This window comes from Nansenia antarctica (assembly GCF_963989245.1).
Source record: "Nansenia antarctica genome assembly, chromosome: 1".
NCBI classification, from domain to species: Eukaryota; Metazoa; Chordata; class Actinopteri; order Argentiniformes; family Microstomatidae; genus Nansenia; species Nansenia antarctica.
The window spans coordinates 10,593,266-10,619,774 of NC_137674.1; the positions used below are offsets into that span (position 1 = coordinate 10,593,266).

General features: G+C 44.6%; 4 protein-coding genes across 5 annotated transcripts in view; 1 reads left to right on the forward strand and 3 right to left on the reverse strand.

Annotated features, from left to right (window-relative positions):
- The window catches only part of echs1 (enoyl CoA hydratase, short chain, 1, mitochondrial), a 418,160-nt gene extending 410,747 nt beyond the window's left edge, over positions 1 to 7,413 (reverse strand). For both annotated transcript variants that reach the window (XR_013937789.1, XM_080545205.1), the window contains exons 1-2: positions 7,276 to 7,413; positions 5,315 to 5,512 (exon numbers count right to left, since the gene is read on the reverse strand). Coding sequence is in view for 1 of the 2 variants with exons in the window: in XM_080545205.1 (XP_080401331.1) it covers positions 5,315 to 5,512; positions 7,276 to 7,369 (292 nt within the window). In the remaining variant the exon portion in view is untranslated. The remainder of the gene's footprint in view (positions 1 to 5,314; positions 5,513 to 7,275) is intronic.
- A 3,273-nt stretch (positions 7,414 to 10,686) lies between these two features.
- sprn (shadow of prion protein) lies at positions 10,687 to 11,468 on the forward strand (the record flags this gene model as incomplete). The annotated part of the gene is made up of 2 exons (XM_080526143.1): positions 10,687 to 11,017; positions 11,377 to 11,468. The coding sequence occupies 2 exons, from the start codon at positions 10,687 to 10,689 to the stop codon at positions 11,466 to 11,468; spliced, it is 423 nt and encodes a 140-aa protein (XP_080382269.1).
- Positions 11,469 to 11,662: 194 nt separating this feature from the next.
- On the reverse strand, positions 11,663 to 17,730 carry mtg1 (mitochondrial ribosome-associated GTPase 1). The gene is made up of 11 exons (XM_080540604.1): positions 17,566 to 17,730; positions 16,902 to 16,966; positions 16,370 to 16,474; positions 16,191 to 16,277; positions 15,878 to 15,934; positions 14,824 to 14,914; positions 14,564 to 14,625; positions 14,320 to 14,416; positions 13,938 to 14,019; positions 13,676 to 13,788; positions 11,663 to 13,212 (listed from the first exon to the last, which is right to left on the reverse strand). Exons 1-11 carry the CDS (start codon positions 17,666 to 17,668, stop codon positions 13,115 to 13,117), a joined length of 960 nt encoding a protein of 319 aa, XP_080396730.1. The 5' UTR covers positions 17,669 to 17,730; the 3' UTR covers positions 11,663 to 13,114.
- Positions 17,731 to 18,285: 555 nt separating this feature from the next.
- Positions 18,286 to 24,293, reverse strand: paox (polyamine oxidase). Its single transcript, XM_080536734.1, has 10 exons — positions 24,108 to 24,293; positions 22,626 to 22,802; positions 22,176 to 22,306; positions 21,706 to 21,893; positions 20,776 to 20,984; positions 20,280 to 20,449; positions 20,053 to 20,138; positions 19,849 to 19,961; positions 19,597 to 19,751; positions 18,286 to 19,227 (listed from the first exon to the last, which is right to left on the reverse strand). The coding sequence occupies exons 1-10, from the start codon at positions 24,265 to 24,267 to the stop codon at positions 19,069 to 19,071; spliced, it is 1,548 nt and encodes a 515-aa protein (XP_080392860.1). The 5' UTR covers positions 24,268 to 24,293; the 3' UTR covers positions 18,286 to 19,068.
- Between the last annotated feature and the right edge of the window lie 2,216 nt (positions 24,294 to 26,509).

Below are 26,509 nucleotides of genomic sequence, written 5' to 3' on the forward strand. Positions count from 1 at the left end.
TGTCTACTATCTAGACCCAACCCAGAGCAGCGGCTCCAAGGTCCTACTGAAGGTGGTGAAGGTCCGACTGCACCACAACAACGCTGTGTACGACACGTACGCCGTTCTAGACGACGGGTCGGAACGGACCATCCTCCTCCAGGAGGCAGTGCGCCAGTTGGGGCTCCACGGGACTGAGGAGAAGCTGACTCTGCGCACGATACGTCGCGACCTTAAAGAGGTCACCGGGGCGAGAATCAACTTCTCTATCTCCCCGGCGGGGCGGCCGTCGGATAGATATCGGCTTCAGAATGTCTTCACCGCAGACCAGCTAGCGCTCTCCCGCTACGACTACCCCCTGGAGAGATTACGCGCAAGATATTCCCACCTACGGCGAGTAGACCTACATCCGATAGAAGGAGCGGAGCCAACCCTTCTCATCGGCTCGGACAACGCTGCACTGATCGTGTCGCTCCGTCCTCCGCTGAGAGGACCACGAGGCTGCCCGATGGCTGTTAAGACTGCGCTTGGGTGGGCCCTCCAAGGCGCTACCGAGTGGAGAGATAGAGACGGGAGAGCTACGTCATCCCTCCATGTCCGCACCGAAGAAGTGCAGACCATCGACTGCCTTCACACCAGTGTGGACTCCATGAATGCGGCGCTACTAGACAACGTCCAGAAGCTGTGGACGCTAGACGTTGCGCCCTACAAGAATGAGAAGCTCTACGTACGGTCAAAGGAGGACGTCTACGCCATAGACCTCCTTAAAGCAAAGACAGTGCGTATCGAAGTCCAGGGCGTGAAGAGATACGTCACACCACTACTCCGAAGAGAACCCATGCCAGAGTTTCGAGTATCCCCTCGAACCGTCCTACAGTGTCTGACCAGCACTGAGAAGCGTATGAGGAAGGACGAGGTCCTTGCTGCTTCTTACAGAACTGAGATGAAGAAACTGACGGAGTCCGGTCTGGTGAAGAAGCTTGAGCCAGCCGAGGCGAACCAGAGTGCCGAGTCTTGGTACCTCCCGCACCACAATGTTCACCACAACGGGAAGAACCGAGTGGTCTTCAACTGTAGCTACCAGGTGGGGAAGCTCAACCTCAACCACTATCTTCTCCCTGGTCCAACCTTGACCCCAGCCCTCTTGGGAGTTCTGGTGCGCTTCCGTCAGCAGCCGATCGCAGTCAGTGGTGACATTAAGCGAATGTTTCACCAGGTCAGGATGTTGGAGGAAGACAAGCCACTCATGAGGTTTCTCTGGAGAGAGGACCCGAGCGACCCCGACCCCTCTATCTACCAGTGGGAGGTGCTACCCTTCGGGACAACCTGCAGCCCCTGTTGCGCTACCTATGCGCTACAGACTCACGCCGCGCAGGAGACGGCACCTCCTGGAGTGTTTGACGCCGTCCATAAGAGCTTTTACGTGGACAACTGCCTCCACAGTTCGAAGACAGCCACGGAAGCCCGTCAGCTAGTCCAGGACCTGCGTGCTCATCTCCAGGAGGGTGGATTTGAGATCTGCCAGTGGGCCAGCAACGACCCGCAAGTCATCAGAGACCTCCCGAAGGAGGCCACCTCGACCAGCAGCGAGGCTTGGGTCTCTCACTCACCAGATGATGCTCAGGAGATGACGCTCTGACTTATCTGGCAGTTCCAGACCGACACTCTACGCTATCGCAATAAGCCTGCCAAGCCCCAACGCGTCACGATGAGAACGATATACAGCACTCTAGCGAGCCAGTACGACCCACTGGGATATATCGCTCCCTTCACGACGATGGCCAAGGTGCTTGTCCGGGAGCTGTGGGCCCAAGAACGAGGATGGGACGATCCTCTGCCTCGTCACCTAGAAGAGAAGTGGAAGGCCTGGGAGCAGGAACTTCCCACTCTCCAGCACATCAAGCTGCAGCGGAGCTACTTCCCTCCCTCCACGGACCTAGAGAGGAGTGTCATCACGCTACATGTATTCTGCGACGCCTCGGAGATGGCGTACGGGTCCGTGGCATACGTCAGAGCGGCAGAGCTTGGAGGTGAAGTCCACGTCTCGTTTGTCCTGGCACGTTCCCGAGTGGCGCCGAAAAAGCAACAGTCCATCCCAAGACTGGAGCTGTGTGCTGCCCTGAACGGCGCGCAACTGGGAAGGTTCCTGCTCGACGAGCTCCAGCTACCTCTGATGAGCGTCACCATGTGGTCAGACTCAACTACCGTCCTCCAGTGGTTGAAGTCCAGCTCATGTCGGTATAAGGTGTTCGTGGGCACCCGAGTCGCAGAGATTCTGGAGTTGACTGAGGTGAACTGCTGGCGTTATGTAGACACCAAGAGGAACCCTGCTGACGTCATCACGAGAGGGGCAACTCTCCAGGATCTGGCTGAGCCGCACCTGTATCACACGGGACCAGACTTCCTACAGGAGCGGGAGTCAGAGTGGCCAGCCACGCCGGCGTTAGCCGAAGACTGAGAGGACAAAGAGCTGCGTAAGACGTTGTTCTGCGGAGTCACCCAGGTCGTAGACCCTGAGACTACTCCAGGAGAGGAGTGTGCGACGCTCGAAGAGCTGCAGAAGAGGATGTTCTGCTCCAAGGCCGGTCTACCCCTAGATACTACGCTCAGCGCCGAAGATTACACCGCGGCGGAGCTCCTGGTGCTGCAGAGTGCCCAACAGGATGCCTTCTCCCGAGAGCGGGAGTGTCTCGAGAAAGGGAAGCCGATCCCCTCGGACAGTAGACTCCGCGGCTTAGCTCCAGAGCTCGACGTGTTCTCATTCGCGTGGGTGGCAGACTGCGCCGCGCTCAAGATCTAGACCTAGACACGAAGCATCCCATCGTGCTTCCCACTAAGCATCAGGTCACCAGATTGGTCATCAAGCACCATGATGACAAAGTGCAGCACGCGGGTGGAGAGCGTGTCTTCGCGGAGGTACGACGGAGATTCTGGATACTCCATGGACGGGAGGCGGTACGGAGATATCAAAGGTCCTGCTCGGACTGCCAGAGGTGGCGAGCCACGCCGCCGCAGCCCATGATGTCCGATCTGCCCGAGGACCGGCTGCGACTGAGACAGGCTCCGTTCCACTCTACTGGGGTCGACTGTTTCGGGCCACTCCTAGTCCGAAACCGGCGAGCCTCCGAAAAGCGGTGGGGCATCATCTACACGTGCCTGACGACGAGAGCAATGCACCTGGAAGTTCTGCACCAGCTCACAAGCGACAGCTTCCTCATGTCCTTCAAGAGGTTCACCTCCAGGCGAGGGACCCCTAAGACCCTCCGGTCGGACAGAGGCACCAACTTCGTCGGTGGTGAGGCCGAGCTGAGGGCGAGCTACGCTGCGATGACTGAGGAGGCCCGTGACAGACTCGCCTCCCAGCAAGTGAAGTTTGAGTTCAACCCCCCAAACGCTCCACACTTCGGGGGAGCCTGGGAGCGGGAGATTCGCTCAGTAAAGAACGTCCTACGTACCATTCTCGGACAGAAGGTGCCTACCGATGAGGTGCTCGAGACGGTACTAGCAGAGATTGAGGGCATCTTGAACTCCCGGCCCCTAGGCTATACCTCCAGTGATGTAGCAGATCTGGATCCCATTACGCCCAACTTCTTGCTGATGGGGCGGCGAGACTCTGCACTGCCTCAGGTAGTCTACGACCCTGCAGAGCTCACCGGAAGAAGATGGTGGAGGCACAGCCAGGTGCTCGCGGACCAGTTTTGGAGGCAGTTCATACTGCACTACCTGCCGACCCTGCAAGTCAGGCAGAAGTGGACGAGGGAGAGAGACAACTTGTCCGAAGGTGCCGTGGTACTGGTGATCGACCAGTCCCTTCCACGCGCCGCCTGGCAGACAGGCAGAGTGACCAAGGTCCTGCCGGGTCCGGATGGAAGGGTGCGGACGGCCATCGTGGACGTTGGTGGTCGCACTTACACCCGACCTGTGGCACGCCTGATTGAGCTCCCTCAAATTACGAAGGACACTATCACCTCCTACCTCACGCTGCTAGAGCAGCCTAGCCAGTGTGCCTTCCATAGTTAAATGAAACCAAGGGTTTCATGGGGCGGCTGTTATGAAGGCCCACAATTTAGAGCCAGTTAGTTTTCCCAAATCAGCCCTATTTTGCCCCTGTTATTTCCTTTATTATTTTCCATACTATTCATGTACGTTTTCGTGAAGTGTATGTATTGTTATTGTAATGTTTATGTATATGTTTGATGACGTGGTATATCCGGGGTGTGTCCGTGACCCGGATGCTGTGTCCGTGACCCGGATGCTAGGTTCGGTTGGTGTATATATAGCGACGGAAGTGGTCTGTGGTCAGAGTGATGAGAGTAACGAGAGTGAGAAGAAGCAGAGAAAACGAGAAGTCGATCTAAGATGGCGGAGTCAGTAACACGCACACCGTGCTGAAGCTGAAGACCTGAAGAGTGATTATTGAGTTCACAACTGTGACAGAGGGCAAACCTTACAGCAGCCATTCAACATCTCACAACAGTCCACAAGGAGAACGGGAGACTCTGAGTGTCGGAGGAGACCTGCCTTTGGCATAGACTGTTGGTGGTGAATCACTGGCTGCCCGCATCACCGCGGGAGTTCGGAGTTTAGTGGGTTAGCAGCGCTAGCCTAGTTTAGCTGTGTCCCCGTTAGCCAGCCTTGCCAGCCGCCGGCTGCTAACGTTGGACCAAGCGAGACCCAAGCTGGACAGAGCCGTCGCCTTCACGAGGTGGATTGCGACCGACCGTGGACCACCGGACCTGAGCCATTCACACCTCGTCGTGGACTACGAAGAAGGCCCTTTCCCTTCAAGTTGCTACGTCACCCCCCCCTTTGTCTGCTGCCTTCCTCGAAGCACATGCGAGCTCCAACCAGGCCTCAACGCGCTCCTTGCAGTCCGGGACTCTAAGCCTTTTCCAGGCTAGGTACTGTGAGTGAGTGATTGAGTGTGTGTGTGGCCGGCGGGGAGGGAGTATATATATGGGGATGTATATATCATTTGTGTAAATAAATGTGTTTGTTCATATGGGATACCGTTGCTGTGTGTTTAGTCGTCTGTTAGCTAATGCTAATGCTAATGCTAATGCTAATGCTAATGCTAACGATAGTAATGCTAGTCTAAAGGGTTGCTGGCGCCCCCTGCCTCTATCCTCCTACACTGCCTATTTAGCTCAGAGTTAGTTAGATAACCAGCCCTTCCTAAATTCTACAGTCCTTTTAGCTACTCCCTGGTTACAATTATATAATAAATATAATCAAATAATAATCATCATCTTAGACAGACACACATCATGAAGCAAAAAGCTTTTAATGCTATAACAGTCCATCAGATTCTGGTAGACGCACACACTCCCCTCACCTGCAAAGGCTCTATCACTGCCAGTGATGACAACGGCTCCCACCTGTCCGTCAACCTCGAAGGCATCCAGCGCCTGTCCCAGCTCCGTCATCAACCCATCACAGAGAGCATTCAATGCCTTGGGCCGGTTCAGCTGGATAAAACCGACATCCTGCTTCTCACCACGCTTCTCCACCAGGATATACTCATACTGACCACCTGGAAACACACGCACCAGTGTGAGCTCACCAGTCCAAGGCTCCTCGTCGTGACCTTTAAACTGCCGTCAGTCACCATCTACACAGGAACCCACAGGTGATGTATTAACAGATCACCAGTGAGAGATATTCTATCTGCAGGACAGGAGCTGACTTGTTCTTTGACAGGTCCCACTCCCACTAGATAAGACTGCCATAAACTATTACATACAGTGGGTTCGGAAAGTATTCAGAGCCCCTTAAGTTTTTCACACTTTGACATATTGCAGCCATTTTCTAAAATCAATTAATTTAATTTCTTTCCTCGTTCATGCACACACAGCACCCAATATTGTCAGAAAAACACAGACTTGTAGACATGTTTGCAGATTTATTACAAAATAAACACTGAAATATCACCTTGGCCAGATCCGTGCCTTGCCACAATTCTGTCTCTCAGCTCTTCAGTCAGTTCCACTTCCTTCGACATCATGATTCTCATTTGCTCTGACTTTACACTGTGAGCTGTAAGGTCTTCTATTGACAGGTGTGTGCTTTTCCTAATCAAGTCCAATCAATATAATTAAGCACAGCTGGACTCCAATGAAGGTGTAGGCCCATCTCAAGGATGATCAGAAGAATTGGACAGCACCTGAGTTAAATATACAAGTGTCACAGCAAAGGGTCTGAATACTTATGGCCATGTGATATTTCAATGTTTATTTTGTAATAAATCTGCAAACATTTCTACAAGTCTGTGTTTTTCTGACAATATTGGGTGCTGTGTGTGCATGAACGAGGAAAATGATTTTAGCAAATGGCTGCAATATGACAAAGAGTGAAAAATGTAAGGGGGTCTGAATACTTTCCGAACCCACTGTATATGAATTCTGAGAGGAGAAGGTCTTCTTGACATGGTCAATCATTCTTCAAGACTAAAGGTAAATTCGGTGCAACAACGAAATAAGAACCACTGTCGTAGTAAGGTCCATGTGTCATACCTCAGAACTAGGGTAAAGGTGGCCTGAGCTCTTTGAGGAAACAACATGGGTACTGTAGTGGCTCAGTCAGTGTTAGTTCAGGGTATATACAGGAATCTTGAGGTTAATTTCAACACCTTTCTAATACTTTTTAAAGACCTTGTCAATATTTTTCCAGACCTCACTACCACTTGGAGCTGTAACCGTTTACATCAGTGACACCTTTAACTTAACAGTTTTAGTTTACAACAGACTAGACCACTATCAACACAATTTCCGGTTCATCTTTGTTTTTTTAATAAAACTAATAAATTCACGAAGTTTTACTAATAGTTTTTAGGACTCAAACTCTTTGGACAGAGTCTAATTCAGAAAAATACCTACAAAAGTCAAGACCTCATAAAATCGTGATAAGACTTTTTAATACTTATTAAGGGTCTGGATTTTCCCAAAATTGATTTATCAACTTTTAATACTTTTCAAGACACCTGATCAAGCTTCCAGTTATAAAGACAGAGGAACATCTAAACATGTTCGAATGGTGATAATAACACAGTCGATGATGAACTGTGCGTGAACTTTCACATTTAGATTAGCTAGTTATTTATTGACATACATATTTTACATTATATAGTATGTATCATTTAAAATATATATTAGATACGATTATGTGAGCCAGCTATCCACCTGTCTGCAGGGTCGCACATCTTATGACGCGGGGCAAGTTGGATGACATTGTGGCAGGGGCACTGCAAAATGATCTCCAAAAGAGAAATAAGAAGATAGCTTGCAAAGAGCATTATACCTGCGCTGTACTGCCGTGCGACGGAGAAGGCGGCAGGGAGTCCTCTCACTGGCTTCAGGATCAGGGCAGCAGCAGTTCTGCAAAACATTGCCATTTTTATCGGAGACACACGGAGATTGAGAATAGAGCCACGATGATGACGACCAAACCAAACCACCAAACCACCAATTCACGCGAGACGTCACAGCCAATGAGCGAGGGAATAGGGATATGCGAGGATACGTCACAGCCAATGAGCGAGGGGATAAGGATAAGCGAGGATACGTCACAGCCAATGAGCGAGGGAATAAGGAGAAGCGACGATACGACTTCCAATAACGAGAGGGGTAGAATTTCTGTGGAAATTGTGAAGTCGTGACGTTAGAATTATAAGGTTCTATCTCCATTTTTGTCAAAATTGAGTTTTTTTATTTACATATTCTGATCCATTAGGTGTTTATTAATGCCTGTGTGGTGTTATTTATAAAAGGTTGACATTTTTGAGTTAGTAATTCATAAAATACAAAGGTTCCATCTCACAAAACATAATGGAATGTAAAAACCGCTCAATATCTCTGAACTGCCCTAAACGGAGATAGAACCGTATAATTCTAAGCTCACGAATTGTGAAGTGGGCTTGCCCCGAAAGCCATATCGCTTTTTTTTTTCTTCCTTCTTTTTCGTATTAGATGAAGGATACACAAGGAAAATAAACCACTAGGCTATTGAGATGCTGTTAAAATGCATAGATAGCCTAACCATAATGGCGAACAATTAGGCACCCATCAATTCTCCCTCCAGTAAAATGGATAATGTGAAAAGAAAAACTAATTAGCTATAGCCTAATCGTGCACTTGACTCGCACCTCTGACTTTTGGTAATATCATTGTGACCGCAAGTGCTACAGCAACATGCCCACTACAATTTAACCCATCCAGTCATCTCAGATTAGTGATTATTAGAGTATATTTTTTTCAGGTTACAGAACACTTACACTCACTCTCACATTGCATTGGCAACTCCAACTGTCTGGCCCCAGCCTTGACCCAAGCCAGAAAGAAAGGTCTCCTTTTTCGTTCAAGTAGGCTAAACCAGATAAATGTTGCAACATTGAAAATACAAGCATGCCCCAAGCACAAACAGGAAGACAACTAACATGTATCATCATCATATCATCATCATCATATCATCATCTTCATCATCATCATATCATCATCTTCATCTTCATCATCATCATCTTCATCATCATCATGCAATCATCATCATCTTCTTCATCATCCTCATCATCATCATCATCATCATATCATCATCATCATCATCATCACCACCATCATCATCATCATCATATCATCATCATATCATCATCATATCATCATCTTCATCATCATCATGCAATCATCATCATCATCATCTCATCATCATCATCATCATCATCATCATCATCATCATATCATCATCATCATCATCATCATATCATCATCATCATCATATCATCATCTTCATCATCATCATCATATCATCATCATCATCATCATCTTCATCATCCTCATCATATCATCATCATCATCTTCTTCATCATCATCATCATCATATCATCTTCATCATCACCATCATCATCATATCATCATCATCATCATCGTCATCATCATCATATCATCATCTTCATCATCATCATATCTTCATCATCCTCATCCCCACCACCACTATTATTCTCCATCTTTGATCAGAATGGTTACAACATCACAGCAAGCCTAGAGCGCAGCACTCAGAAGACGATTTTTCCTCAGCGCATGTTTTCGTTTTTCTCAACTGCACAATCTTATGGCGATCGGGGATGAAACCGGTAAAGGTTGACGGGTAAAATCAACATGTCGTGGTAATGTAGGTAATTACACACAATCCAATCAACGGTCGACCATCCCATTGAACATCGATCCTGCCCTTAGCAGATTTTATAGGCTATTGTTGATTTAATCTCTGACACAATAAACCAGTGGAGTAAAACCGAAACATCCCAGAAAACAAAGAAGATCGGATTTGCGTTGAAAGGTAGGATGATCATTTCCTCCCATTTATCAGTAGGTGGTGGTTACAATAACAATGTGCCATCAGATCTATTGGCTATAGGTCTCATTTCAGAGTAAAATGGGCTTGCAATGTAAAAGACAGATTATAATAGCAATATGGAATACCAGCAACACCATTGAGGAGCCTGATTGTATATAATTGAAAGCATATTAAACATGGCCTCTTAATATGTTTTAACCAAAAAATGTTCCAGTTACATAAATTCATGACTACATTTTTGCTCTCAATCATCATACAAGGTGAGATGTCCCCCTTTGCACACAGGCACTTTATTCTACTGCTTCCTGCTGTCAGGGCTACACTCATGCTATTTCTATAATGTCTGTCTACTATTACATTACTCTATTGTCTATAGTCTTAATGTTTTTTTATAGAACTATTTCCAGTTTTCTGTTGTTGCTACAATGCCGAGGAACCAACGCCTAAGAATTTCACTCTCTTATACTTGTATTACAATAAACTTGATTCTAATTCAGATCCTGAGGTTAGTGTTTACTAGACATGGCTATTTTATATTCCATATCAGACTGTTATTAGGAAACACACATTTTCGAAGGAAGACAGTCAGGAAAGGGTGTCCCCAGTGTGTTGTGCCTGTTCTATTTTTAAATGACCTACTTCAACCAAAGATGCGCTTTCTGTTTAACCTGAAACAATATAACAGTCATGTCTTACCAAAGGGAGTGCCAATAAAGCATCAGGCTCAATCTGATCCCACAATCATGACGTCACTTCAGTGGGTCATCAATTAAAGAGGAGACTGTCCCAAAGGCTCACTGGGACGTCCTGTTATTGGGATAGTGTATAGTGCTGAAGGTCGACCACCAAGGGTGCATCTCAACATCCTAAAGGGGCTTCCTCACCTCATCTCCCTTCCACCAACTGCACTGATCCAAAAAGAACTGGACTGATTAGATAAGGTTCTATCTCCGTTTAGAATGATAAGGTTCTATCTCCGTTTAGAATGATAAGGTTCTATCTCCGTTTAGAATGATAAGGTTCTATCTCCGTTTAGAATGATAAGGTTCTATCTCCGTTTAGAATGATAAGGTTCTATCTCCGTTTAGGGCAGTTCAGAGATATTGAGCGTCAAAGTTTTTACATTCCATTATGTTCTGTGAGATGGAACCTTTGTATTTTATGAATTACTAACTCAAAAATGGCAACATTTTAAAAATAACACCACACAGGCATTAATAAACACATAATGGATCAGATTATTATTATTATTATGTAAAAAAACTACATTTTGACAAAAATGGAGATAGAACCTTATAATTCTAACGTCACGAGTTGTCTTCTAACTCTTGTTGTCTTGACTTCAACAGACTCTTGACTGTGGGGATGAAGCAGTGGGTCGCCACGTGCTGGACATGTCTCCTGCTCTTTGCGTTCCTGTACGAGCCCGTGCTCTCCAAGGGCGGGGGCCGTGGGGGCGCGCGGGGGTCTTCGCGCGGCCACTCCTCCTCCCGCAGTTCATCCGCGGGCCATTACCGTGGCGGGAATAACGGTGGTACCCGTTCACGATACAGGTCCACCGGGCGCTCGTCCCCAGTGCGCGTGGCCGCCGCAGCAGCAGCCGGTGCAGCCGTGGCGGTCGCGTTAACAGCGGACGGGTGGTATGCCTCTGCCTCTCGCCGCCGCAACAACAACGACGACGACAGCTCGGAGTATAGTGATGGAGACTATTTCAATAAGACCAATAATTACTTTGCGTCCCTAACATCAGGATCAACTCCAAATGAACCAACAACCCTCACTCAAGTGTTTTCTGTAGTCATTGCAACTTTTTTCCCTAAATATCATGGATACATCTTGGAAAGTATATTTTAGATCAGAAGGTTTGATCATGCGTTGATGGCTTGTCATGACAGTGCACATTTAGAGTAGAGTCTAAACTAGTACTAAGCACTCATGGCCTGCGTACCCATGGGCCCTGGGCTGGAAAAGTTGTATTGTGGGTCTGTATTGTTCTTTGATCTCCTTCCTTAAACAGCACTTATTGTGTGATTTGTGGCTCATGTTGTGAAAAAGATCAAATGTTTTCAAAGGGTCAGTGTTTACTGGAGAAATGGGGACGACACCAACAGGTGTCCCTGGCTGCATGTTTAACGCCCCATCCTTAGCCTAATGCCAGCCTTTAGAGAGATTAATAGGTTGTTAAAAAAGCACTGACAAGTCATGTTAGGAAAAACCTCTCACTGTCATCGTAACTAGAAATCTATTTAAATAAAAAAGCTTTATTTTCATACACAGTATATGCAGACAAATGTCAAATGTGCATACATATTGTACTGCCAGCATAAATGGTTCACTGCGCATTGATACAGATGTGAATATTATCTATTTGTAAATACATGTATGTTGATTTAAAAGCTGCCCATAGGGACTTACTCACCTGCCTTTCTTTATACACATGTAACATTCACTAGTCATTGTTTACATTGTACAATGTATAAAAACACTCCATTACAAATGACAATTCATTCCCAATGTGCCATATAGTCTTCTGATATTAACGTTGCACTATGTCTAACACTATGAAATAGTAGAAAAGTATTTTAGATCTTGGGATAAAACCAGACTGCTTGCGTGACTTGACTGCTTGCTTCAAAGTTGTTTTTATCTCACAGGATTTCATGGAAATAACACCTTCATTCAATAGTGTTCAGGGAACTCAAAGACAATGTGTCTTGCTAAAATGAAACCCTATTCACTATATACGGCAATACGTTCGACTTGATCCCAACAAGAGGTTTCATTTAGGGTTCTTGTAAAAATGTGTGCACTACATGGTAAATAAGGCGTCATTTGAGACACACAGCATTTCGTGAGTTTAGGATTATAAGGTTCTATCTCCGTTTAGAATGATAAGGTTCTATCTCCGTTTAGGGTAGTTCAGAGATATTGAGCGTCAAAGTTTTTACATTCCATTATGTCTTGTGAGATGGAACCTTTGTATTTTATTAATTACTAACTCAAAAATGTCAACATTTAAAAAATAACACCACACAGCCATTAATAGACACCTAATGGATCAGATTACGGTATGTAAAAAACTCAATTTTGACAAAAATGGAGATAGAACCTTATAATTCTAACGTCACGATTTGCTCCTAGTGGAGGGCCACCCAGGAGAGGCAGGGTTAGGATGCTGTTCTCACCCACCTCTCTGAGAGCTCCGGTGCAAAGATGATCAACCACTTGTCTACCATCTCCGAGAGAGAGCTCACCTAAATGTAGACACTCAGGAGCAACCGCAAATGATCAACCGTATCGCTATGTCAACTGTGGTAAATAAAGTGTACTGTATTAACTATCCTATCCACGACTGTTGTGCGATCAAGATGCTGTTCCGAAAATGACAGATTTTATTATCACTCTGTGTCTTTATGCGAATAAACAGTTTCTGTACACAGTCAGATATTGTCAGTAGTCTGATACGTCGTCCACCCTGCTGTGGCGTGTTAGAGACCGTAGTACTAAGACAGACTGGGGTGGATATCTCCCATATTATGCAGTATTTCTCAGGTGAAAGACAAGTACAGTTAAAAACGGTACATGCTCATAAACAATATTTTTTTTTACCAGGCCACATTACTGTGGGTAGAGACCAGGCACCTGACACACTGTGTTGTAGAGTGGCAGTGTTTCCTAAAGAGTGGTTGGTGGTTCACAGCTGCTTCCTTAAAGGTCCCATCTTCAAAGTGAGTCCTGTCTAAGGACTCGGCACCCGAGTCTGTATGTGAGCGTATTCAGTCTGTTAGTGAGGTCAGTCCAGCATGACGTGGCCCAGCTCTCCTTTCCGGAAGGCTCTGATGAAATGGTAGGCTGCAGCTGCGTAGTTGGGAACGGTGATGGTGATGTTACCTGAGGAACACAGGACCAGTCAGGCTAGATACATCTGAGGCATCAGGTGAGGTTATTATGGGGTCTTTCTCTCTGCGGTGGTCTCTCACCAACTTGAGTTATGTTAAGACTATAAAGGGATGTTTGGATTCTGGGGTGTATCAGAGATTAATAGAAGTGATGGTTAGTCACTACTAGACTGTATGGGTGGGTTAGATTCTAGATTGATTTGTCATTTTCGGCATATAGCAGACGCCTTTATTCCAAAGCGACTTACAACAAATACATTAGTCTAAGTAATTGAATCATAGATTTTTAAAATTGTAATTATTTACAGTACAGAAACTAACTGTACTGGGGGGTAGAGGGGATGAATAGGTCTTAGGAGGGACAGTTAAGGTGTAGCCTGAAGAGATGGGTCTGCAGTTCAGCCAGTCCAGTAATGGTTAGCAGTACTCTATACTGTATATCAATGGTGCCTTACCCACTCCTGTGATGGCTTTGACACGCTGAGTCTTTCCCAGTTTCACAGCAATGCGTTTGAGAACCTGCTGGATGTCATCACTGGGTTCTCCAAGGTCATATCTCTCAACATAACTATATACACACACACACACACACACACACACACACACACACACACACACACACACACACACACACTTCAGTTAACATTTGCTTGATAATAACACCATGCCAGATCTCAGAGGGTCAAGTCAGCCATGTTTTATAGAGGAAATGCTCACCTAAACCTCTCCTGTCTGTTTAGTGAGTACAGCAGATAGTCAGCAATGATGTCTTCACCTACTAAATGGTCAAGTATCATCCCTGAAATCAGAGGAAAGAAACATTATTGAGCCATTGAGGGAAATTGATTCATCGTGGTTGTTTATCATTTAAACAACATATCGTATTTCTGGCAGCTCAATGTCATGTATGAGAATATACTGTGTGAAAGGGCTATCAAATTATTCAACCACAGGCACTTTGTTCAATATACCGTAAAGCTGGCACAGAAGCTTTGGAAGGTTCACATTATCCAATGCATGTCCACTAGATGTCACTGCAGCCATGTCTAGTAAAGTAAGTAAAGCTTTATTTATCTAGCCATAACCTCCAGTCACTCACCACAGAGGGCCAGCTTCATGCCCGTCTCCAGATTCTCGATCTTGGGAGGGAGGACTCCAGGGGTGTCTAGTAGGTGAATGATGGGTCTCTCACTCACCTGAGTAGAGGCAACAGAAAACACACACACACACACACACACACACACACACACACACACACACACACACACACAAAACTCAGGGCTGAATACCCTGGAACAAACACAGGATACAAACGAGAAGACAAATGGAAGCAGGATGCATACCTGAATTCTGGTCAAGACTGCTCTAGTTATTCCTGGTTCCCCTCCTACTTTAGACGCTCGACCTGAAATTAAAATGTAGTAAATGACACTGTTCAAGGAAAGCAAATGTTCAAACAGACATGTTTTTAAACTATCTATGTGGCTACATTACATAATATACAGGACATTCTGAATTGTATGTGATGTAGCCCTAGATTGTTTCTCATGTGTAAAACATGTCTATTTCAAAATGAATATCTCATATGTTTTCAATACAGCACCTTTCTTTAAGTTTGTTCTCCTCAATGCATTGATGAGTGACGACTTCCCAACGTTTGGCACTCCGATCACCATCAGGCAGTAGTTTATATCCTTAATGTTATATAAAACACAGAAATAACATGGTTGAAACTGAGCAGTATGAAGATGAAGTATGGGAGGTCCCCTAGCTCCAGAGACCCATCCCACCCTGGGTACGAACACTTTGCTCGGCTGCCCTCGGACAGGCGGTTCAGGACCATGTTCGCAAGGACAAACAGACTGAAGCTCAGCTTCTACCCCAGGGCCATTCAGGCCCTGAACACAGCAAAGACCTAGGTTCTAGGCCCTGGACAACCTAGACAAATTGATGGCAGCTACTAGATTGAAATCAAGTGTAACACTGAAACACAACTGTGTACATTTCAAACCTGCAAACTGCGACACTTTAAATGAATGTGCAATAACACTATGTACAATATGACAACCCTAGGGTACATAAGGTTCAGAGAATAGGAAATGTTAGAATAGGTATAGCATAGCATAGAGTACAGCACAGTGTTTTATTTGTATAGTATAGTAGATAGTGTACATAGCCTTTATTTATGTAAACCAGCTCTTTTCCCTTCTTGTTTTTAGTTTTTTTTTTTTTCCTAGCACCAGGGGAGCCCCCCCTCCCCAAATTTCGTTGTTTGGTACCTGTACTATATCAATGACAATAAAGACCATTCATAAAGACCATTCATTCATTCATTCATTCAAGATGAAGTATAGTAGAGTACACTGCATTCTTTACTTCTGTCTTCAATCCTGCTCGTGAGGGTTAGGGTTAGGATATAAATGTGGAGAACAACGCAAGCACTCTAATTAGATTTAGGTCAAAACTGTCAAATCACTATTCTAGCTTCTATTCTGGCTTTCAAACACGTCAGAGTTCTATTAGTAAATACAGTAGGGCATAAGTGTTGTGTAACACTCACATTTCCAAGATAGTATCTTGTATACAACAAAAATGCACAGAAACAAATGCTCAATCGATCAACAAATCAATCAATCAATCAATGGTGGAGAGCTCACCTCTTCCCTGTGGAAACGTGGCTGGCTCTGAATCAACTTTGTCACCATGGGAACCAGCTGCAACACAGCATGGGGACATATTATAGAATCAACCCAATGACAGTCACAGACAGTCAACCCTTCATGTCAATGACTATTCTAAACCACCTCTAGTGAAGACCTGTGACTGATGGCAAATCACATCCATTATGCACTGAAACATAACATGCACACATATTGATATGTGTCAGTTCCACTGTAAGGTTACACAACGAGGCTACAACACTGTCCACACTGTTTCAGAGTGACCCTTCCTACAGTCTCTCGCTCACACCTTTTTGACATTGTCGTCTCTCTGTCTGAGACAATCCGTGAAGAGGACGTCCTTAACTCCATCTTTCGCCAGTTGTTTCAGGATTCCCTACAAAGATAACAAAAGAGATGGAAGAACATCACAAAACGGTTAGCTCCACAGAGTCAATTGTTACAGTATTCTAGGAGGGAGACAGCAACCTGTTTGTTGGACAGATCAGCTAAGTCCATCTTGTTGAGAACCAGTAGGTGAGGTCTGACATCTAGACTCTCCTGGAAAAGAGGGTTTCTCCCTGAGAAGGGGATGTAGTGCCGGTTAAGGAAACATGAAGCGACACACAATTGTGATGTTACCGTCGATACATAAGGCAAGGGGTGTTGCTGGTTTCTTTTCTCTGGCTGTTGATTGATTGATTGATTGATTGGTGTCTCCGTTCTTCATCATAAACGGGAAGGTCGTAGGTACAGTGAACCAACAGTGATGTGGCCCAGATGGCCACCATTAATGTAGAAATCATCCTAGACTTAGACAGCAATTTTGTGAGTGGGATTCTGTTTGTTTTGAAGAGTTGATTACTTTTCCCCAGCAAGAGACCATGCTAATGTGGATGTGTGTGATTGTATTGCATTATTGTTTTAATATTCATAGTATGGGCCAAGATGTGTGCATAAGTACATCCGAGTCAGAACAGAAGTCGGTGATGTTCGGTCTCTTTATTCAATAAAAGGATATTCTGGCATCATGTATTTCTATGATGCAGTCCACACTCTTCATTTTGGCTTTCATTTGCTTTAGACCTGAGAGAAGAAGGGAGACAGAAGAGATTCATGTATGTCTATAACAAGACCAATGGCGTGACATTCCCATATCGTGTCATGTTCTTTTCCGCATGAATAATGTTTAACCTTGCCTACTCTGTTTGATTTCATATACAGCGTGGCATATTAAAGCGCACGAGTTATCCACTTTTTTTTTAGGTTCTAGGCCCTGGACAATCTAGACAATTTGATGGCAGCTACATGATTGTAATCAAGTGCAATACTGAAATACAACTGTGAACATTTCAAACCTGCAAACTGCGACACTTTAAATGAATGTGCAATAACACTATGTGCAATATGACAACCCTCGTGTACAGAAGGTTCAGAGATAGGAAATGTTAGGATATGTATAGCATAGCATAGAGTACAGCACAGTGTTTTATTTGTATAGTATAGTATAGTGGATAGTGTATAGCCTTTATTTATGTAAACCAGCTCTTTTCCCTTCTTGTTTTAGTATTTTTTTCCTAGCACCAGGGGAGCCCCCCCTCCCAAATGTCGTTGTATGGTACCTGTACTATATTAATGACAATAAAGACCATTCATTCATTCATTCAAATACAGAACACACCAACCTTTCGCCATATGTCCTGGAAACCAGTGTGCAACCTCCCGCTCGCCGAAGTCGAAGACCGGTCGGAATTTCGCTGCATTGCGCAGTGAATAAAAAAGCTTCATTATCGTTTTTACTGAATTAAATTATGTGTATCTATCGTCCATGAACTTGACCGTATGTCATTGCCATGCAGTTACCTAGCTGTGAAACCCATGTTCATATAAGGCGTTACACTGTTTACATCCCGACTGGCAACAGTGTCAGGCTGATTGCGTTCCCCCTGACACACACCACCCAGACTGGAATAAAACGAACGCGCAAAATACATTATTTTGTATTACCAGTTTACAATTTCGTGAGCTTAGAATAATAGGGTTCTATCTCAATTTAGGGTAGTTCCGAGATATTGAGCGTCAAAGTTTTTACATTCCATTATGTTTTGTGAGATGGAACCTTTGTATTTTATTAATTACTAACAAAATAAATGCAACATTTTAAAAATAACATCACACAGGCATTAATAAACACCTAATGGATCAGATTATGTAAAAACCTCAATTTTGACAAAAATGGAGATAGAACCTTAATTCTAAGGTCACAATTTGTTTCTGGTGTTACTGTGTGCTGCCTCCTCTAACTCAGCATCCGTTCTACTAATTAACAAAAACATTGAAAGAGATGATTTACAAATGGTGTAGGAAGCCTACATTCAACATTTCTCTAAACAGTTTATTTGTGCACAAGAGATTGAGTTTGAGACATTTCCTTTAAACAATTAATTTGTACAAAATTGTAAGTGAAACAACATTTTACAGGCATGATCTTAATAGGTGAGATACAGTGAAGCATGTTTTTCTTCTTTCGGCTCTACTGTCCAAAAAGTTTGGATTTTGAAATATGAAAAACTCCCTAGTTGCTGTTTGTCCCAGTATGACAATGAACTTGTAGGCATTTGCTACATGTTTCTGTACACTTCAGCCTGCAGTTACATCATCAATTAAGACAAACATAACACCCCCTGCATTTTCACATATTATTTCACAGGTGAGGTGGTATGTTGTGAAGCTTGGGCTGGGCAGATCCTTTTTTTCTCCAAACCTTCCTCTTGCAATCACTCAGGTACTTCTTATCTGTCCATAACACCCCTTTTTTTTCAGACCTCTGCAGACTTTTTAGCCAACTGTAACCTGACTATGCTTTCTGGGGATAACTAGTGTTTTCCACCTTGCAATGACGCATCTGTAGTTTGAAAGAAGAGAAAATGGTTCACTGTTCACTTGCTTAGAAATTAGCATGATAACAGAATATGGTTTAAAGATTCATAATAACGTATAAGTATAAATTAGATCAGTGATCCAAGCGACATCAAATCAATCTGATTTCATAGATCATCATCCATTTTTTGATGACAAATTTTCCCTCAAATCATCATACTCCATAGTATACTCCATCCATCGATTCTGGGTACATTGTTAGACATTGCGAAGATATCTCTTTATAACAAGAGTGTATTTTCCTGTCATTAAAGCTTTGATCTGACTGGCTTGGACGGGTTTAGTGCAGGTTCGGAGTAGTGCGAGATGAGCCTATCCGCTTCCCTCCAGCCGGTGAGTAGAGCCCCATGGACAGTGGAGAAGAAGCAGTGATGTGTCGCTTCTCCTGCAAACAACACCTGCAAGGGCTAGAGGGGAGAAAAGATGGTCCACAGTAAGACAAGATGGCGACTCATTTTCTTTCTTTTTTTGCGGTGGGTAGTTCCACTCATATTTTTCATTTTATTGGACATATACAGTGAAGACAGACAGGAAAGTAAGGAGAAGAAGGGAGAGAGGACATGTCAGCAGACCGCGGTGCTAGACCACTGGACCACCCCAGGCCCACTGCGACTCATTTTCAATACATCTCAATAGGCTAGTCACTCAGTGGTGGAGGCTGTGCCAGGTTTGTTGGTTGTTTGTGCGTGTGTGTGTGTGTGTGTGTGTGTGTGTGTGTGTGAGAGAGAGAGAGAGAGAGAGAGAGTGAGTGTGTCTGTGCGTTTGTCTGTGTATACCTGTGACTGCGCCCCCCTCAGAGGTAGGGGTTCTGCCAGGTTGGCTATGTCCTGGTCTGAGCAGCCCGTAGCTGGGTAGGAGTAGGAGCCACAGGTGTGGGGGTCCATGAACCACTGAGAACGCAGGATTCTCCGTGGGGTAAGGGTGGGGTTTCCTAAACGACCAACGGTTAGAAAAACGCATTCATTAAAGGTTAGGCAGCGGAGGAGTTAGAGTTATCATCAAGACTAGGGGATCAGTGTCAGTTTTACCTGTGAACCTGCGTGTGAGTTGTGTGATTGAGTGCGTGACCTCCTGTTCAGACAGAGTCTCCATGTACTCTGACTCACGACCGGCGATCCAACCACACAACACATGACCGTACCTGATACAGGAAAGAGATAGCCAGTATGAGGAGAGACAGGGCAAAGACTGTGTATGTGTGTGTGTGTGTGTGTGTGTAATTAGTCCCAAACCTCTCAGTGGGCTTGAGCACAGTGAACCCAAAGAGCTTCTTCATCCAAAACCTCTCCACATCGGACACCTGGTCTACTAGATCCGCCTGTACAGACACAGTTGAGGTGGTTACAGTGTGTGTGTGTGTGTGTGTGTGTGTGTGTGTGTGTGTGTGTGTGTGTGTGAGTGTGTGTGTGTGTGTGGTAACAGTATGCTCATGCATGTATGTGTGTGTGTGGTCACACACCTCATCCTCCCACACCAGGTATATGACCTCACAGTTAGCCCCCCACCACGGTGATTCGAACTCAACGAAGATCTTGTTATTGGTTCCAAACCCCATCCTCTGGACAGAGTGTAGCTTGTGTAGGGGGAGAGGAGGGCTGAGCAGGGTTGCATGGTGCTTCTTCATGTAACCTAAAATAGAATAGATATATATATATATAGAAGATGCCATTTTGTTTCACTTCAGTCTGACAGGACAGAACACACAGGTTAAGCCATAGCTACAGGTTACGTTTAACTAGAAAGGTAATGTTTCCATAAAAACAGGATCATGTTGGGAGAATGAATTCTGAATTAAGATCATATAATATTAATTAATAATTAAGTCATAAAATGTAGACACTAGGAGCATTTGAGGTTAATGATACACAGGTGTGTGTCACAGACTCCAGAAGTACAAGGATGATCAGTGTGTGTGTGTGTGTGTGTGTGTGTGCGCGCGTGCGCGTGTCACCTACCAAGAGGTACAGTGAGGATGACGTGGTCAGCTGCGATCCTCTCTCCATTCTCACATTCGACCATCACAGGGTAACGTGCCCCGCCTCCACCTATCCCCTTCGCCCCCTTCTCTGACTCATCCCAGTGGACACAGTGAACAGGATGTCTGTAGGACACTATACCACTAGGGAGCTCCTTCATCATGTTGTCTATCAGGCCTTCATAGCCTCTGAAAGGACAGGAAAAACAAAACAATGATCACGTCACTAAAGGCTGATTCATGCTTCATCGACAACAAAAGCAACCAGGGGTCAGTTTGGGTTTGCAAAGGTCGCGAAACTGTTGCAGAGGTGGTTGCACGGGGGGGGGGGGGGGGGGTCGCGCACCTCTCTCGATTTCTCGATGAGCGACCGCCCGGCCGTGTAGGTGTCGCACACCACTGATTGGTTGGTAAGTGAAAGGAGGCGGAGCTGAAGAAGATTCAGGACACGTTTGTGCGAATGAAAGGAAAGCTGGAGAAGACAGAGAAAAGTGGGGCGGAAGCTGGGAATCAGAGTGCTAGCGACAGCGTTGCGCAGCGTGTAACCGCGTACCAGTCATACAAGTGACGCAGAAGAATGTAGAGGCCTTACGATTCAGAGACTCACTACAGCGAACATCTCACAACGGGCTTACATTTAAACTCCATTGACTTGGACATTCAATCTGAACAGGTTCATGTTTTATCCAACATCTAACCTGAATTGAATAGTTGAGATACATGACTGTTTTTGCATTCATCAGCTTGGTATGACAAGACAACCAACTAAAGGTTGACTGAAGCAGATACAAACTTATCTAAATGCTATTTTGAGATGGATTTCAATGACTGCGGCCCCTGTCGACCATTATAATGTGAGCTCTGCTGAGGTGTGCTGGGTCAGTCAGTCTGCCTGTGTGTGTGTACCTACCCAGGGAACGTGCAGTCCAGGCCAGACAGGGTCTTGTACAAGCCGTAGGCCCCCAGCCCCACATCGTCCATGGTGTGTGTTCCGCTGACGCAGCACTCTACCTTTAGTAGGGTGTTGACCAGAGACAGACGCAGGGCCTTACTGGAGGCCTGCTCCCCCTGCCACTGCTCTGCTGCCCGCTGTGGCACCTACATACACACACACACCCACACACACACACACTGTTCATACCTGCAATGCTGAGAGGCCTACTGGGGCAGCTATTCATTAAGTTATTCAGACAGTGAGACAGACAGACAGAGACACAGACAGACAGACAGTGAGACAGACAGTGAGACAGACAGACAGACAGACGGACAGTGAGACAGACAGACAGACAGTGAGACAGACAGACAGACAGACAGTGAGACAGACAGACAGACAGACAGACGGACAGTGAGACAATGAGACAGACAGACAGACAGAATTACCTCTGTCCGTATAAAGTCTCCCACGCTAGCATGGGGTTCTCCTCCTTCAGTGTGGAACTCCTGACACTCCTCCAACAGCTCAGCAAACATCCCTTCTGCAGGACGCATCTCCTCTGCTGCCAGCCTCCGACCTACACATACAAACAGATGGGGGCATACGCGCACCCACACCCACACACACACACACACACACCCACACACACACACACAAACACAAACACAAACACACACCCACACACACACACACACACACACACACACACACACACACACACACACACACACACACACACACACAGAGGATGATGTATGTAGACAGAGGACAGGGAGCATATTGCATATAAACACACATTTTACAATTACATGTAGAGTATATTACATGACTATAATTATTATTATATAACTCAGGTCCCTGATGTGTAAGTGTGTCACAGCTCTGCTGAACCAGACCTGAGCTGCTGAACCAGTTAGGTACCCAGGGAGGGTGTCCTCCGATGTCCATGTCCTGGTTCTCCTGAGTCAGAGCCTCGGGGTCCAGCAGACCATACTGACGGGCCAGACGGAACACTGGGTTCTCCTCACACGGACCATGGATCCAGTTAGCACCAACCTCAATGATGTTATTACCTAGGGGATATAGAGAGTGCAAGAGAAAGTGTGTGTGTGTGTGTGTGTGTGTGTGTGTGTGTGTGTGTGTATGTGAGAGAGAGAGACAAAAAAATAATCTTTATTGGCTGAAAGGGGGACTTAACTTGCAAATTACACTATTAAACCGAGCAGTATTTAGTGGCAGTAATAATTGAATAGGCCAAAGTTTAGGCTAATGTTTTTATTCTTTAATACCTTGATAAAATAATACAGTGCAATTCGATTTGATATTACCGATGATGTTAATAACTCACAGATTTAGATGCTGGTTAATTGTCCTGTGAGATTAGGCTGTTGGGAACGTTTTAAATAAACCTATGTTATGAAAAGTGAAGTTGATCTGCTGCCCCCTACGTTTCCTTACATAAAGTGGAAAGAAGGAAGTTGATATTGATTAACAAAAACAGCTACAACAAACCGTTTTGTGGCCTTAACCGATTGCATGTGCATACAATTTACACTTGAACTGATATTTGCCAAACTATGATCAAGATGTGTTTACTTAGAAAGAATGTAGGCCTATCTACGCGGTATCATTCTTCGCCATATTTACGCTTTCAAAATAAAAGCGCTAGTTAAAATATGATCGTTTCATGAGTGACGGGATCACAATATTTCTCTTTATTTTTGCTGAATGAAGACAAATTACCCAACAAAATAAAGTATAACAATTATGGGTGAAGTATTTTTTTTATCTTTAAAATGTACATATTGGTGCAAAATGTAATTTTACACATGTCTATTATATTTATATAAACTTGACTAGTGTACAGTCCATTAGCCTATGTGTCAGCAAGGTTCATTTGGATATTAGAATAATTACAAACCTTTTAAAACACAAATAATATATATTTAGTATTTCTAAATGCTTAATTAAACAAGTTTAACTTGGGCGTTTATTTTGAAGAAATCTTAATTTACATATATTTGCATCGACCGTTAGGTGGGCGGAGTTCACCATTGGAGCTCAGAGAACACAGAGAAACAGACCATGGACGCCTGTCATGTGTACTGAATCCTCTACTAATGTAACTGTGTAGCTGACAGGGTAAACAAGCGCATCTGGTACACTTCTAGCCGATCTGTGCACGCGATCTCTTCCAAGTGAAGCCTATATAATGTGTATATAGCCTTTATTTATGTAAACCAGCACTTTTCCCTTCTTGTTTTTAGTATATATTTTTTTCCAAGCACCAGGGGAGCCCCCCCTCCTAAATTTCGTTGTATGGTACCTGTACTATATTAATGACAATAAAGACCATTCATTCATTCATTCATTCTCACCCATTCTGCCCGTGTTTATCCTTCCTCCACTCCTCGCAGTCGCCTCCAGTATCCGCACGTTGCGGAATCCATGTTTAATAAGTTTCTGCGCCGCTCCGATGCCTGATATTCCACATCCGATTATTACTATTTGAGAGTCCAATCCATGTAGCAAAGCCATGCTTTGAGTAACTCTGCTGCTCTGTGGCCCTGCCTGTTCCTAGCACGCACACTGCGAGTCTCTGCGTCTCTTCCGCATCAGCTGAGCTTCACTTTGAACTCGAGCGCACTGTATTGCGCATTCAGGGGGGTATTCCACGAAGCTCGATAAAGTTCTAAGCCTCGATAAAGTTCTAAGCCTCGAAAATGTTAGCTTGCGTTCGGTGCCATCAATGTGGCTCAAATAATTCGCTGCTTGGTTGAGCTCCTTCTGAGTCAGATATAATTAGCCTGGTCGCGAGGCTATGGTAAGACGCGCGTCAAAAAAGGCTCACAGGCGGAAACTACATCCCGAACGACAGTTCCTCTTTTAGGAAATTATTAGTTCCCACTTCACACGAGATAGATAGATGGATAGGTTGACTGTGTGAAAGATAGATAATTTGATATTTTGAAAGTGTGATCGATCGATAGATAGTTTGATTGTGTGATAGATAACTTGATATTTTGAAAGTGTGATAGATAGATCGAAAGATCAATAAAGAAAAGAGTGTAAAAAAAAAGAAGTAATTGTCTCAACTTGCATTGCTGTCATCACAGCGGTCTGGCTGGCGTAGTGGTTAAATGTAAATAATAGAGCTAATGTATGTGTTCAAAGTAGCTCTCAGATGAAAAAAGGTTGTAGACCCCTGCTTTATGCTGATACATGCCTGCCATCTAGTGGACATTTAAGGGTACGACCAGGTAGGGGTATATTGCTTGTAACACAATCCTCATTCCTTCTCTCTCTAGTCTAACCTAATCCCATAGTAACCTTCATAATTCAGTTCTAGATATGTATTTTCTTTATGTGGCTAACACAACTCCAATTAAACTGCTTCATAAAGTTAAAGTTAATACATGTATAGTAATAAACACTTTAATAGTAATTACTTTGTTGTTTAGTATCAGGGAGGGAGGGAGGGAGGGAGGGAGAATGGATGACCATCTTTCTTCAGTAGGCCTACCATTTCTAGCTCATGTATATTTCTAATGATTCATTATATGTCTTGTACATGATTCTTGTTATGATTCTTGTATATGATTCTTGTATATGATTCTTGTTATGATTACATTTCTATTGGGATATTGCCTCACGCATAGCTGTAAACATGCTTAGCTACTATATTTGTTGCTGTAATCGCAGTTGCTTCTAGCTATGATATTTAAGATCACTTATCTAGTTACACAATCTTCAGCATAACAAGTTCATAAGATATGAAAAATGCACAAGCAAAAGGAATGCAATCCAAATTATTTTTTATTCACGGTGGGCAGCAGCTCCGGCCAAGGCTGTTTGCAGTTGTGAGCGTCCTCTGGAGGACGGGCGCTAGAGACAGGAGAGAGAGTTCATATGAGCTTCACCAGGCCTATAGCTACAGAATAGAATACTTTATTAGTTTAGTTAGTATGTCCTTGGTCTATGTGTTCTATGTGTTGACTTACCTCTGCTGTGTCCATCGTCGTGAAGACGGTTACTGGGGGGACGGAGGCCGTCTGCCTGGACCGCAGCTCAGCAGCCCAAGGCTCTTCACAGATGTGAGCATCCTCTGGAGGCGGGAACGCTTCTGTTTCTTTGAAGCTCCGCTCTCCTCACAAGGCGGCGTCTCAGCTGTCACTGGGCTGGCCGCTAGAGAGAGGAGAGAGAGTTCATATGAGCTTCACCAGGCCTATAGCTACAGAATAGAATACTTCATTCGTTTGGTTAGTATGTCCTAGGTCTATGTGTTCTACATGTTGACTTACCTCTGCTGTGTCCATTGTCGTGGGCAACCTCGATGCCCTCCTGTCCTGGGGCTGGAGGCTGGACACCATCATTGATGTCCTCCGGTCCTGGGGCTGGAGGCTGGACACCAACCTGGTTGGTCCTCTTGCACTATATCAGTTGTTACAGAAGAAGAATCAATGACAGAACATATCTCTTAAAACCCCATTATTCCTACAACAACAATGCATAGCTTGTCTGCTGTTTTATGATAAACTGGTAAGACTTTACCTTTACATTACACTTCCTTAATGTGAAATTATGTGGAATGTGGCGCATAGAGAAGCAAAGAGGCGGGTTTGTTATTATCAAACTAGTAACTAAATTAGAAACGTTATGCTAGTTATTAATTAACGTTAATTTCGCAATGAAGACCGAACTGCAGCGTTTTAGCCAACACCTAGCTTGCTAGACAGGTGTGTTTTTTTTTTCTCCAGCTGACGTTATGTTAGACTCTAGA